Here is a 15,652-nt window from a genome sequence, read left to right on the forward strand (position 1 = left end):
AACATTTATTAAGTATACTATTTATTATGCTGCCAAATTCACGAACATTTTTGTCGTATAATATCTCTATTGTTTATAACATTTGTTAGTCTTAAGTTATACCCATTTAAGATATTAAAAGTGGTAATAATCTAGTTCTCTGATATTTGCAGATTAGAAGCAAATACTCCAACTGACATCGAGACCGCCATAACATTTAATGATACCAGCGATACCAGAGGTGTCATCGTCTCTTAAAAAAATAATTGCAAATTATATTCTGTAAATATTATGAACCTTTTGCCCAGATGAACTGTTCTGTATGATTCATTTCTATTTTTGTAGTCCAATTACTTATCTGATGGTAAAACATGGAATTAAAACTTAATTTTTAAATGTACATCATATCACATTCATTCACGTTTCTGATTTCAAGATGTCTAAGACAATGGTGATATTTTAAGCATAAACGACTGAATTCTACCTAATCGAACACCATGTCAATGGATTAGCGAGGACTAATAATAATTGAATTTGAGTATTCCCTGAAGTAATAATTCGAAAGACCTCTCCGCCAGCTACGGGCAAACCTGCCTTCTAGGAGATGATTAATCCATCGTACATACTTGGTCATGTATAACAGACAAAATTTTAGTCACCTTTCACTATTAGGTCTGTTGTTTGCTTGTGGGCGACGAACTACACCTACACAAATATTTTAAACACAGGTGATTTTTTATAATTGTTATATAAACACAACTTTTTAATTTAATGAAGCTATTTTTAATGTAAAATAACCACGGGCAGAGTAAATAATATAATAAATTGAAGTAAAATTGGTTCCTGTATATACAATTTTTGTACATGATAGTTTAAGCAACAGCTATATTTTATTAAAATCATATTATACAATACTACCAGCGAGCCAAACATGAATCAGCCGAGTGCCGAAAATACTTTTGACGTAATGTTCATCTATTAATGCCGGGCTGCAAATCATTAAAAAGCGCTTTAAGAAAAAAAAATCTGTAATTGAATTGTTTGTACTCTATAATGTCAATAAAGTTTACGAGTTTTTTTCAATAGCTATACGTGAACACTGCAAAAAATATCAAACAGCTAAATACATATTAATCTGAGACTAAAAAAGTTCATTTATAAATAGAAAATCATACATACATATATAAAGTTGTGCTATGTAATGACCACCTACCCAACCATCTTAAAATAGAGTACAGTGTTGCAGTTTTCAGTCGAAGATTTTGACAGGCGTTTGTATTCAGAGTGGAAATATGTTGAACGTTATCAAATTTCAATATTCAGCGTAGTGTGAACATAGTTATGAGACCGCTGTCTTACGATATAGTGATTTTTATTGTTTAAAATGCGGTCTTCATATGACCAGAGGAATGGCATCCTTTGCAGGGAGCTGTCTAGATACTTACTTCCATCTTTTCACTTCTGACACCAAGTATTCATTTATTACTAAATTTTCATTAAAGAGGCGTCATGTCATAACTACAAGCCAATGGAAACTTTACCAAACATCCACCTTAGCAAAACTTCATACTTCTCAGTAAAAAATCTTCTCTGTTATCATTTCGTTATAATGAGTAAAAAGGTATAAAATTAATGAAATCAGTTAAAATTTTTTCATTATAATTATTATTTGAACTTAAAGATTCATTTCACTGTTACACTATGGAGAAACTACATTTTCATAATATCCATTATTTTTCCTTGTTTTGCGTAATTTAAATTGTTTTAGTATATTTGTTGGGTTGTATGTTTATCCAGGGCAGTAATTAATAAAAAAAACATTTATTTTAAGTTTATAATTGGCTATATAGAAATTTCTAAAGACTTAGATATTTTAATGGAAGACTTTTTTGTGGCATGCAATACTATAATAATATTAAAATACACAATAGTATAAAAACAATAATAAATTCTAAATACAGAAGTATGTGGGTTCTTAAGTAAACATCATTTTAATACATTAACTTGATTTTCAATTTGATAATTATTCATACTTATGGAATTTTAACACATAACATATTAAGTTAAATGCTTATAATACTGTGAATTATTCAACTTTCCATAATGCAATAAAACAGAAAAAAGTATATATCATACTTCAATATTCAAATTCTACAATTTTTTAAGAGTTTTCCTCAAAATGTCCAAATAAATATCAGCATGTTTCTTTTGAAAAATCAACGCTGGACGAATCCGGATGGCTTTTACTCCGCATGCCCCACTGAGCACACCTGTAAAATTTTTAATAATGTCACACTTTTTTGTAATTAATATTCAAAGCAAATATTGCAGATACACTGTTGTTTTGTTTACAAAACAGAGAGCAAACGAAAACTAGTACCACCGACAATACAAGATATTAAAATGTCATGTCAATCAGTGTTTCTGTCTAGAATTTGAAACACTACAGTGATAATTTTTTTATTAAACACATGCTACAGATATTTGTAGTTCCAAATAACCAGATTTTTCTGCTTTTACCTTTTTAGAAGTGACTGACACTTAAAACATCGCACTTCCAGTTTTTTGTAGTAGTAGTTAATTGTGCTTAAAATAAGTTTAAATTGGTTTCATTAGTTTCATTGTTTTCATTGTTTCTTTAAACAAAAGAGACTAATGACCTTTTTAGGTAATCAGTTAATCCTCTATTAATTCATCATCCTCTATTAATTCCTACAAATATTTTTTTTTCAATCTTTAAGATACTGTATTAATAGAGTTACATGTATAAATATGTTATCACAGTGACTCGTATTTTATTGAGAAATAACTTACTTCTACTTTTAAAAAGTCTACCGTCATGATTATTCTATTTACTACTATTTCTATCTACATAGTCTAATATCTATTATAAGGAAAAAAACAGAAATTTTAAAATAATTTTGCTATGGCATCAGTTCAATTTGGAAAAGGAGCCTCTGGTCTTAAGTAGTTTAGGAATCCCTAGTCTATTCTCATTTAGATATAACAGACCTTACTTACCATTCTTTTTAAGGTCGATATTGATTTTGTCTCTTGCTTCGGCCGTGGGCGCGTCGAAAGCCAAAAATGTTCCTCGACCGCGCACACTACTGATAACGTTCGGCAGTTCTTTCTCCAGCTCAAGGAGGCCTTTCTTCAAATGATTTCCGGTATGTTTCGTGTTACAAATTAAATTTTCTTCATTCATGACTTTTATTACTTTTTCTAAGAGAATTAATTTTCCCGGATCTCCCATCCAGGTATTAAAAATTCTGTAAGGTTGGGGAGGCCTGAAAATGTAATTACGTTAATTTTGTATTTGCGATGGGACTTTACAAAATAAAATGTAACAAAATTTTAACACAGTTTTTTATGGAGACATTTTTTCTGGGATCTATTCCATACAGTGACTTTCTATGAACAGTTTAGTAACCAAATGCATATTGCAAGCGTTTAGTAACCCTTCAGTTCTTCCTGTTTTCTATTTTAACTTTATTCTGGTAACATAATTATTTATTCATTTAATTTTCATGTATAATGCCTGTTTACAAATTAGAATCCTGATTTCTATAACACATTTCTATATCTAGCACATAAGTCAGAGGAAACCTACAAAAATTTTAAATATTTACTGGGTAAAAAATTTAAACGGGTTGAATGTTTAGTTCATTTGTCAGCAAAAAAACTTTTCAGATTTTACAACTATTTTCAATCACTCTGTATAAAGTGATCACTATGAAATATGTTACTGTCATTTATTTTTTCTATTGGAATGCGACAAGTTAGTAACTTCTGGCAGCTAATTTTGCAGAGGCAGATAGTAATCTATAATTAACTTTAATAGATATTTTTTGTAACTATATTATCATTACTTTTTTATTTTTAAACTAATAGTTTTTAGGTAGAGAATGACATACATTAATTGACAGCAAATGAGCTATACCCACCACAAACACCCATTAAAATCTTTTGCACTAAAAAACAAAAATAATAAAACTATGTAAATTTTTATATTATAATACAATGAAAACACTTGTCTAGTATTTAATTAGTTTAGTTCCGTTTATTCATAATTGTCTACTCAGAAAAAATCTTAACTTCTTCTCAGTCGTGCACTCTTGTTAGAGTGGTCGTGCTGCTGCTCTCGCTTTGCGTTGCCTTGTAGCTCAGTGTTTGGGGAATTGAGAGATTGCAGTTCAGTTTATGTTGAGTTCTTTGAGGATCGTAATGTTGTCCATTTACAGAGATCTGCGCATCCGCCTCCACCAAACCATAAATATGTAGAACTTCTTTCAACTTACATAAAACTTTCGTTAAAATAGAAGCCGCCGCTAAGCATTTTCTTACTGAAAGTGACGATATCCGGAGGTGAAGGAAGGTTGAAGTGCTCATGACACCACATCTTACCAGTTGGTCCACAGCCTGTCTGAACTTCGTCTATAATTAACGCTACGCCATTCTGTAACAAAATCAAGCTTTTAAAAACTTTATATATTTTTTAATTCTTTTTTACTTTTACAATTAACTTATTAACTTAAAATATATAAATGCTGCAAAAAACAATGTGTATGAGTATATCTATTCAGCAAAATAGTTTACATTGTATAGCATGTGTAATAAAATAGCAAAATATATATAAACAATTGACATTATTAAAAAATTAATAATAAAAATCGACTAAGTGAGGCCGCTAATTCTACTTGGTAAGAAAATATTTAAAACATTTCCATGGTTTTCAAATATCTCACAAAAATACTAATGCTCATACAGGGTTTAAACTAGACCGTTAATATCAAGTAAATGAGATAATACAATCTATTCTTCACTGGAATTCCCCTGCGATATTAAGATAAATATAAATCTATGCGCAAAGAGAAGGTTTGAAAACTGTTGCTTGTCAATCTGACCAAATTTTCACAATAATTGGTTTTTATCATTTATTATATCTATAAACATAGCACATGTAGATATTTAAATATAAGTTTTGAATTATATTTACAAGCCATTATAGTTAATAGTAATCATTAGTGTGTTTGTATTAGGGTCTATTTACTTTAAATTAGTTAATTTTTCTTCTTATTTTTAATTTCTTACGATTTAGGATATTTTCTTATATCACCTGCCTTCATTAAATTATCTGCACCGCCTAAATGGTTAATTGGTAAAAATGCCATCGGTATTAATTTCGCCGTTATCTTATTGCTTATCTTTACAATATGGCTGGCTTTACAACTGTGGCACAATTAATGTTCATGAACCCTTTCCAATAAATAATTTATAGTATTTTTCAACTTATTATTATTATTTGTCTATATATTCTTAAATTTTACAGTAAAATTTATCTTATGTATTACCATTATTATAAGTGAATTTATGATATATGACATAGATAATATATATTAATATTACAATTTGAATACTTACTTTTTTGCATATTTTCTGCAGGCATTGGAAAAATTCTGGCGAACCTTCATTATCTCCGCCCTCTGCTTGAATCGGTTCTACAATAACTCCAGCGACGGGATTACACTGTTTCTGTTTGTGAATAATGTCCTCAACTTGTGACAGGCATCTATAACATAAATATTGATATTGCAACTTGTTAAATACAAACATATTTACTGTTGTGAATGCACGATCGTTTTACAAACCATATGATTAAAGAAAATGAACATAGGTTCGTCATCACTTATTATAAAAAAATAGAAGTAATCTAAAAGTAATTCTGTTATGCTTTATAACCAACAGTACATATATTTTTTCAGATGATGTTTCAATAAAACAGCCGTGTTTAATGTTAGATCTGAAATGATTTTTCTAAGTAATTTTTAAAAAACACAAGTTATGAAGCATATTTTTTCAACACTAGGTTATCTTGGCTTTAGATTTAAATGGCGTTATACCAATGTTCCATTAAAATGAAATATTTGTAAGAAATATTAATTACTTTTGATCTTCTTCACAATTCTCGCGTTCGTGTTCGTTAAGTGGATATTTGTATTTAGGAAAAGACGCACAAGGCCACTCAAATGCTGGACAATCTAGCTTATGTATGGCCTTAGACCTAGTGGTTGATAGCGCTCCCAACGTGCGGCCATGGAAACCCGTCTAAAAAAATTAAATTAATAATGTATCTCAAAACAATATACATATGTATTAAATAATGGATAAATTACAAAATCAGTAAATAAAACAGCCACGGCCAAAAGTATTAGGCACTGCCATAAAACGTGCACCGCAAAACTTATCATAAAAATTACTATCTGTTGAGCGGCTATAATTAAATATTATTATAAACAATAAATATGAGTTTTTAGGGATTTATAAAAAATTCGACCAGCAATCTGTCTTTGACTCCCCTGATTAAAAGCCGTGGCGTTGTTTATTTGTGAAGTTAAGACGGTTTGTGATTAGTGTATAAACTAGAACAAAGATCCAGGTGCTTAATGAAAAGGGAAGTAAGTAGAGATTGCCAGATTGAAACGGGCAGCAGTCGCCTCACCATTGTTTACGAGATTATAAAACTTGTCCGTGATTCACTGTGAGACATTTGGCCAATGCTGTATCTATGTAAAAAAACGAAATACCTTGAATGATAAGATAGATAGGTGTGGAGAACCTGGAGGTTGATTTATCAAACAAGAATTCATTTCTTCTGGTGTAAAATCTATTTTTCCTCCGCGTTCTTTCGTACGGTACCAAATGAAAACAGATTTAAATGCGTTTTCGTTGGAACAGGAACCACACATCATAGTGGATACACACTTGAGGCCGGGCGGCGCGACTGCCATCAATATATTGTTCAACATTTCCGGCCACTTTGAGGATGGAAATACGCCTAAAGCTGGCCGATTGATAAGTTGTTTCTGAAATTGAAATAAGTTGTTAAAACAAACGGACTATGTATTGTTAAAATTGAGAGTCGATTGTATTAAGACACTGCTAACAACTTTTTTTTAGTACAGTAAAAGCTCTTGTTTCACGGGGTACATGTTTCATAAATATGCTGCGAATACAGAAACTGTGAATACAGAATAGTAATTTATATGGAATGAATTAAAGAGGATACGTTCCTAGGTGACAAAATTAAAAAAAAAGAATTTAATTGATATCTTTAAACATTTTAATTAATTATCTTAAAGCCTAAACAATGGTTAGAAGATTTTTGTAATTTTCTATTGCTTGGCAGTTTTTAAAGCTTCTTCAGTTCAGACAGATATGCAGTAATCGCATTAGCAATTTGCCTCATAAAAATAAGACTTCGTTCCATAGACGAATCAATGTTCATAAAGAAACCGTAAAGCTCATTGGCCTTTCTTAAACCTTCATTAAGATTTTTCAAATTAAATGTCACGTTTCCAGTGTTTGTTAAAGCCTCTTCTTCAATGGGCTGTGAAATTAACATTTCCTCCAAGTCGGTTTCAGTCAAATCTTGCAATTGACATTTAAAAAAAAACCGATCGCGGCCAAGGCTGATTCCGGTAGTCCTCAGTAATGTCATTTAACAATTTACTTTAAGCCAAATTGTAATAAGATCAATTTTATTTTTTGTATTAATACTTTTGACGGCATTTACAAAGGATATTGAATTAGATACCTATTGGAATCCTTTTTATTATTATGAATTTACTTATCAGATTCGCGAACAGTGAATCGTGAATAAGGAGATTTTACTGTAAATGTTCACCACTTACAAATATTTTAGTTTAATAACACACTAATAATACGACACAGTTTAACAATTTTAGTCATTTAAAATTCTTTTAGATGATTAAATTTAGAAAAGAGCTGTGAGGGCTCTGGAAAGTTTGAGCGCCGCCGCCACCAGCGTTGACGGCGGACTGACGAAAAGGAATGCGTACACCTAAGCCACAGTACAGCGGTTCCGCTAACAATATAACAAAGTAAATTTAAATACAACAAGAAATAATATAACTGTTAACATCGCCGACATGCATTTAATTAATCCGTCATAGGGTTTGATAGAAGTGACAGTGGTAGTGGGCGGGGCACATTGCTTGTGCAACCGACAGCCGTTGGGATCGAATGGTTTTCAAGTTGCAACGACAAGCTGGTAGAAATGGCGAGGGGTGCAAGCAGTGCAAGACTGGTAATCTGGCTGTATATGGGAGAGGCGTATGCCCTGCAAGTGGACATCTATCAGCTAACACGATGATTATGATGAAAATTGGATGATGATGATGGAAATTGGATGAATAGATGATCGCTACCAACCGGTCCTTTAGGAAATATATGAGGGAGGCTTACGCCCAGCAGTCGATATCACATTGCTCAACTGATAATGATGATGAAGATAAGGCTTCTGACTTAGTTGTTAATGCCAAGCGGAAAAGCCATATTGCTTTTCCTCTCAGAGAGGGTAAGCACTGGAACGGACTCAGTGCTCCATTATAGTAATAGTATAACATGTTAAAACTAAATAGTTTATTAAAAAATTCCAAACGCAGAGAAATTAAAAAATATATATTATCAATATTACCGGTTCTCAACCCATCACAAGAAGCGTAGTCGTACTCTTCACTATTCTCAAATGAAATTACAGCTCTTTTTACCTTTACTTACGGGATGTAAAGACCAGAATTATGAAATATTTCTTGAAATTATTTAAATAAAGAAGGTTTTAAATTTATTAATAAGTACGTTGTTTAACGGATTAGAGTAAAATACCTAACAACAAAAACAGAAAATAAAATACTAATAAAAATTAACTCTTATACATGAAAAATTTAGCACTGTATTTAATTAACTTACCAGATAATGTTTATCATCAAAAGCGTCCATTAGCTTAGGGTGATTGTAACCAAGGGGGAGCGACGATATTTGAGTAAATGCGTCGAGAAAAACATTACCATCAGCGTCTACGAAGTAGTTTCCAACGCACTTGTCGTAGTCGGCAAATAATTGCACTGAACCCGCTTGCTGGAACATTTAGAAAAGTATCCGTTAATAATAATTAACACTTTTCACACACGTTTGACAATTTTTGTAATCCAGTTTTATCGTAAATATTTTAACAATGAGTTAATGTCTTATGAAGCCTAGAGATCTTTGCTCTATATAAAGTATGTTTGAGTCCTTTTATTTGTAAATAATATGGTATGCCTTACGGGCACTAATCTATTTACTTTTATTACTACCTGTTCAAGACAAAATTTTATTATTAAATTGAGTAGACAGGCATACTCATTTCAGGAATTGTATCGAAAGTGTCATTTACCGTGTATCGCAGAGTGATTTTTACTCCGAATTTTATTATTTCTTGTGGGTTCTCCCATTGATGTGAATAGGGCGCATACCTTATATAGAAGCTAAGTAGCAGAAATGTTATTAGTTGTTCGAAATTTCAGTGGTTGCCCAGAGGTAGAGGACTAACACTTCGTAGGTCGCGGGTTCGTTTCCCGGGATAGAATCTAATATAATTTACGCTTTGTGCATTAAATATATAGAATCGACACTGCTCACGACAGGTCCTCTGCGTACCATAATGCATAATGTTCACCAACTCGCCTGCCAAGCGTGGCGATTATGATTGATCCCTCTATAAATATCTATGGGGGAAGCCTATGACTTGCGTTGGGCATCTATGGGCTGAAAAGTTGGTAATTCGATACTTAAACCCGACCGAAAAATTAAATCAGTTAATAAAAACGCTCAGTTTAACAAAATTCATTATTTTGTTAATCGTCCAAGGTAAAAGACAAAAAATGCCTTCATCTTTGCTGTAAATAAATCAAAGCCGCAGAATTGCTTATGCGTACATTTGTTGCACCACAAATATTGTCCGCGCACATCTCGGAGAAATAACTTCCAAACGAAACCAACCACGCCCACTAAAAGACTAACTGGATGAAGACAACACGTACGAGGGCCAAACTGAAAGTTTTTAGAACTGGCAACTTAAAAGCATTATATTAAAAAAATAAGTTTAAATTTTGAAAATAGAACTCTTTACCAATAATATTGAGTATACATTTCATTCATTTGTCATTTGTTTTACGATTTGGCGGCAAATTGAAAATTGTCTGTGCACGTCAGAATGAATTTAAGCCGAGAAAATTTTCGTGCAATGATTTTTTATGACTTTCGATGTCATATAAGTCAACAAGAAAGTTATGATAGACTTCGATTGGCTTTTCACGATGAAGCCCCATCTCGTGCCACAGTTTACAACTGGTTTAATGAATTCAAACGTGGTCGAACTAATCTCACCGATGATTTTCGTGAGGGACGGCCTTCTACAGCGACGACTGAAGACAATATCAGTGTTGTGCGGCGTATGATAGAGACTGACAAAAGAGTGACCTATCAGCAGATTCGGACAAGTCTAGGCATAGGTATGAGTCAAGTGCACAAAATCCTCCATGAACATTTAGCGGTCAGGAAGCTTTGTGCCCGCTGGATACCGCATAATTTGACCGAGGCTCAAAAACTCCGCCGTGTTGATTGGTGCCGAGAAATGATCCAAAAATTTAACGGAGGTGACTCAAATGCTGAGTTCGACATACTAACGGGTGACGAAAGCTGGATTTACTGTTATGATCCGGAAACCAAAAGACAGTCTGCTCAGTGGGTGTTTCCTTCCGAAGAGTTGCCAACTAAAGTGAAGAGAGGTCGAAGTGTTGGAAAAAAGATGGTGGCCTCGTTCTTCGGAAAGACAGGTCATTACGCGACAGTTGTCTTAGAGGATCAGAAAACGGTTAATGCAGAGTGGTACACTAACAACTGTTTGCCACTTGTCTTGGAAAAAGTTCGAGAGAAACGACCTCGCAGCAGGATCCTCCTTCATCACGACAATGCCTCGTCGCACACCGCCAGGCAAACGATCGACTATTTGGCGACCTCAGACGTGGAATTACTGGGTCACCCGCCGTATAGCCCCGACCTCGCACCCTGCGATTTTTATTTATTCCCGAAAATAAAAGAAAAACTTCGAGGAAAACATTTTATGGACGCCGAAGAAGCAGTGGCTGCGTTTCAAAACGCCGTCGAAGAGACCCCTAAGGCCGAGTGGGCAAGGTGCTTTTCTCAATGGTTCCATCGAATGCAGCGATGTATTGATGTAAATGGACGCTATTTTGAAAAGTTATAATAAAACTAATAACTTGCTAGAATGCTTAGTTTTTGATTTTCTAAGAACTTTCAGTTTGACCCTCGTAGTACAAGCTCGTTAGGACACAATACAGACTTTTTTTCCTCAGTGATTCCATCAATACGGCGAAAGCAAAGGTAAGGGCGCTTTCCTTTTAAATTGACTCACTGAGCCCACTTAGTGTGACCGTGGTGACCTATCTATATGCCTCGCGTCGCCCATGTCTCATTAAGTCATTGAACCCCTGCTCCCGTGCCACTACAAGGTCGAATTCAGGTCGGGGTGGGATCGATAATATATCTGCGTTTGAAGTAGTATTAAGGTCAGTGTACGATTTTATACCTGAGTACGAAAAACTTTTAATTTTAGTGTTAAGCGAGTTTTAAAAAATATGCTGGATATTTTCGATAAGTAGGTACTGTAAATATGTAAACGAATAATCAGAGATAACATTTGGCGATACAGATTTGATTAAGAACCTTTAAGAAATCTTGTTAACATTGTTACGTATCACCCATGAAAGTTACCAGGTCACATGATGTTACTGTAACATCAATTGTTATTTTACCTATAATTATAAACGGTTATATTTGGCACAAGGGTATTATAATCTCGAGGTCGTTGTATAATTATATAAAAAAACTAAAGTGTATTATGTTAAACGATATCATTTTATGAAAGTCGAGTACTATAGATAGCATAATAAAATCACAATAACATATGATAACACTATTGTATGCTGTAAATAAATAATATTTTAACATAATTTTTAGAATTATAAAAAAGAAATCAAAGTCAGGAACTTTAAAGAAAACTCGAATAAAGAACATATTTTTACGTTTTTATGTCAAGTCAAGGAACTACTATATCAATATGAAACAGATTTAACTGAATTATAAAAAGAATTTTGTGTATTTAAAATTAAACGGCAAAATCTACAGAAATAGCTGGTACTTTAGTATTAAATAAATAATAGTTCAATTTACAATGACATTCAATTGAAGAAGCTACTGCGAAGACCAATCATGTTCCCTCGTATTATTTATTATCTGCGGCCTACAGGACGCTCCAGAGTAATAGGATGCGGGGAAATGTATTTTTAATATGGTATATAAATTATTTTGCTGAACCGGGATATTAAAATATTTTAGTTATCTGATTCAAACATTGTTTACTTCGTAGTCGTACTGGCTATTTTCTGCATTTAATCGGTTTCATTCCTGAACGAAACAAACAGTTGATAATTTTTTAAAAACAATATTTAGTTTTAAAAACAAAGTAATACATACATCAAACATTAAATCACATTATTCTGGTATAACCGACTATTAAGCGTACAAGGTTATTAAAATCTACACAAAAATAACAACTTTAAAAAAAATGTTTCTATTTTTTGTATAATAACATAGATAAAATTGATTATGGTAGGTAAATTATTTACATATTTTTTGTAGGTATCATCTCATGTTTACTAATACGACAAATATTTGATTAAATGATCTCAACGTAATCTAATATTTATTTATTTTCATTTCTCCTTCACTAACGAATGAGTTACACAAAATAAATCATGTATCCGAATTTTCAATACAATACCTAAAAAATGTAATACTAAACCTGTAATTTGCTTAGCTGTTTAAGAAGTTGTTGTGTTTTTGGTCCAGGTATTGAAGTAGTAATGCGTGGTTCTTCAGGCTCGCTTTTTACACAAACTGACGAACTCCTGGACCCTAAAATAAAGATAAAAATTGGATTTTTAAGATAAGCACATACCAAATAGTATAAGTTACCCTAGGGTAACATATTTTGATCTAATTGATTTTTTTCAACTTCTGAAACATTTTTTACAATTGGGTAAAAAGTTATTTAAAGCAGATAATTTTTTCTAGTTGTGCCTTCTAACATCGTATCATGTTATACATAATCTAGCTTATACAGTAATTTCAGCCGCTTCTATATTAATTACTCTTTGTTTTAAAGCCGCTTCCATTTGATTGTTATAATACTTGGACTTCATGTCTTTTAGTTGCGAATAATTACACAGGTGCGGCTTAACCTATAGTGTAGGGTGTGCAATGCAAGTTAATAGCTACAGCCGCGTGGGGGGTGCTTCATTGCACACGGGCGCTACACGAGCCAGAGCTGCCCCTGTAATTACGTCTCATTGTATCCCCAAAAATGTCAAATTGGCATTTTCATCTACTAGTAAAACGACTCCTATCCGTGCGATATATAAAACATCTGTCGTGTTCGAACAGAAAGAGTTGTTATTGCTTGAACCACATTTCCGATCGCATCTCAAGGCATTGGTTAAGCTGTCGGTCGAATGTAAGAAGATTCTTCAAAACTATTTTCAAAATTTATTTTACTGATCCGCACTCACACCGACACCTACAGGATTGATCCTTAGACGACAAGGAGGCGCGTAGGGGTTTAAAAGTGGGACAGTCATTGGAGCCACGGTAACTTCAACACTCCGGTGAGTTAATCGGTATCTTTTAAAATCATTATCTGATAAAAGGTATTAATATATATATATATTAATGTTCGCTGCGAGTTTCGATTAAGGAGATCCATAGGACTAAGATCACAGACATAGTTCAAAGAATTGCTCGTCTGAAGTGGCAGCGGGTGACATCACTCGTTCAATCGATGGTCATTGAGTGAGTGGCGACCACGCATAGGCGACAAAGTTAAGGCCGCGGGAAGTCGCTGTATAGTGCCAGCGCAAGTTCGGTCATCTTGGTGATCTTCGGGGGAGGCCTATGCCTTGTAGTGGGCGGCTTTCGACTGATATAACGATCCAATTAAAGAACCTACAAGTATACCCACGATCTTATAAAAAAGAGGTAATGGACTTTTCCGATGCAGAAGATGGTGAGAGATACCTGGATATTTGGTCACACTACACATAATGCATGTAGTCGTAATTGCAAGTCACTTGTTTGTTGTTCAGTAGTTGATGAGCAGCTACTGGTGAACCCTCGGCCTCATGGAAGATTGTTGATGTTTAGTGGGCATGGGATGTTCTATCAGTAGGGCCATGAGGATTATAAGTGGTTTAATTGTTAATATGTAATATTTTTGCTTTTTATTTCTATTTAAAATAACCTCTTAGCATTTTTGGATGGGATTATCGCCGCAGTCAGATTGACGGTACACGCGAAGACTTTGACTCGTCCGGTAGGCCGTGCGGCGTGACCGCGTTGTATATTCGCGTTATTGTCGAAAATAAATCATTGTAGTGTAGACAATTATTTTGTTACCACCTGATTTTTAAAAACTGAATAAAGATGGACATACACAACTTTTATTAATTGTTCGTAGAAGTTTATTTAAATCTGAATAACGACGCATTGTTGTAGCTCGAACTGCTCGTGCATTCGAATATGTGAAGACATGTAATATATAAAATTGTAAATCGAATAAGAGAAAATTCTCCGAAGCTGGAGAATGTATGAGGAATTATTATTCTAACAAGACATGACAACAACAACAAAGCGAATTATAGAGAGTGAAGAATGTATTGTCTGTACAAGATCGTGTGAAATGTTAGATTACCTATATCAATGGACGTCTATCAGTCAAAATAACGAAAATTGTTATAAACTTATTAAAAAAAACGGCAACGGTGGATGATATTAGTTTAATTCTACATTTTACATAAAACTACACTGTAATTAATTAAACTTCTTTTTTATTATAAAATTATCGCGAAAATTTGAACTTCGATAAAATTTATTTTTGATCATTGTATATTCAAGGTATATCCATAAATCAAAACTTGCTATTTTTTTTGAAACAATACGCAAAACATAATATTGTTGAGAATGAATATGTTAAAATTAAAATACAAAGATAAGTTTCCTAAAAATTATACTAAAATGTGGTGTTACTTATTTACAAGACTTACATTTTGGCATCATTTTCATCATTTTAAAGTACTGCGGACTGTTTGCAGATCGTAACATGTTGCCGGTTTTTAACATCCAAATTTAGGAATAACTGAAAAAATTCTTTATTACTCATCTTAGTTATTATCACAAAGAATTATAATACGAAATTAAAATTCATAACGTTTTACCTTCCTTTTCAGTAGTCTAAAAAATAATAATAAAAACCCCAATACTCACAATCTACACACTCGAACAGCGCAGTTGCTACTGAAATTAAATTTATTGAATTGACATTGATTACAATACTGCAGCGGATCTTGACTGCTATGAACTTTGCGTAAGTGATTGCGCAGAAACCTTTTTTAGGAACCAGAGGGCGATGTGATATGGATCTACTATCCGAAATGTTGGTATAAGATTTTTGGTACTCAATGTTACCGATGTAATTAAACACATACCTATAAACATTGGCCATAATAGTAAATCATATTTCTTGTGCATCTTAAATTTATAATATGTTTCAGAATACGTGGACATCAATCGTGGACACGTCTATATATACTATATATTCAAAAAACTTTGTTTATATTATACATTTTCTTTTATTGATTAATACTTATTTCTTTAATGAGTAATAGTTTTAATTGATGCCTTATGAAAGGTGTTA

General features: G+C 33.0%; 1 protein-coding gene across 1 annotated transcript; it reads right to left on the reverse strand.

The window, feature by feature from the left end:
- Positions 1 to 1,847: 1,847 nt before the first annotated feature.
- On the reverse strand, positions 1,848 to 15,330 carry Gabat (4-aminobutyrate aminotransferase). Its single transcript, XM_068773434.1, has 10 exons — positions 15,223 to 15,330; positions 15,003 to 15,094; positions 12,707 to 12,819; positions 8,752 to 8,919; positions 6,567 to 6,845; positions 5,927 to 6,087; positions 5,404 to 5,551; positions 4,281 to 4,438; positions 3,001 to 3,269; positions 1,848 to 2,249 (listed from the first exon to the last, which is right to left on the reverse strand). Exons 2-10 carry the CDS (start codon positions 15,076 to 15,078, stop codon positions 2,131 to 2,133), a joined length of 1,491 nt encoding a protein of 496 aa, XP_068629535.1. The 5' UTR covers positions 15,079 to 15,094; positions 15,223 to 15,330; the 3' UTR covers positions 1,848 to 2,130.
- Between the last annotated feature and the right edge of the window lie 322 nt (positions 15,331 to 15,652).

This window comes from Battus philenor, unplaced genomic scaffold (genome assembly GCF_028537555.1).
Source record: "Battus philenor isolate CCGP_79_NKW_IND1 unplaced genomic scaffold, ilBatPhil1.0.hap1 SCAF_6, whole genome shotgun sequence".
Lineage (NCBI taxonomy): Eukaryota > Metazoa > Arthropoda > Insecta > Lepidoptera > Papilionidae > Battus > Battus philenor.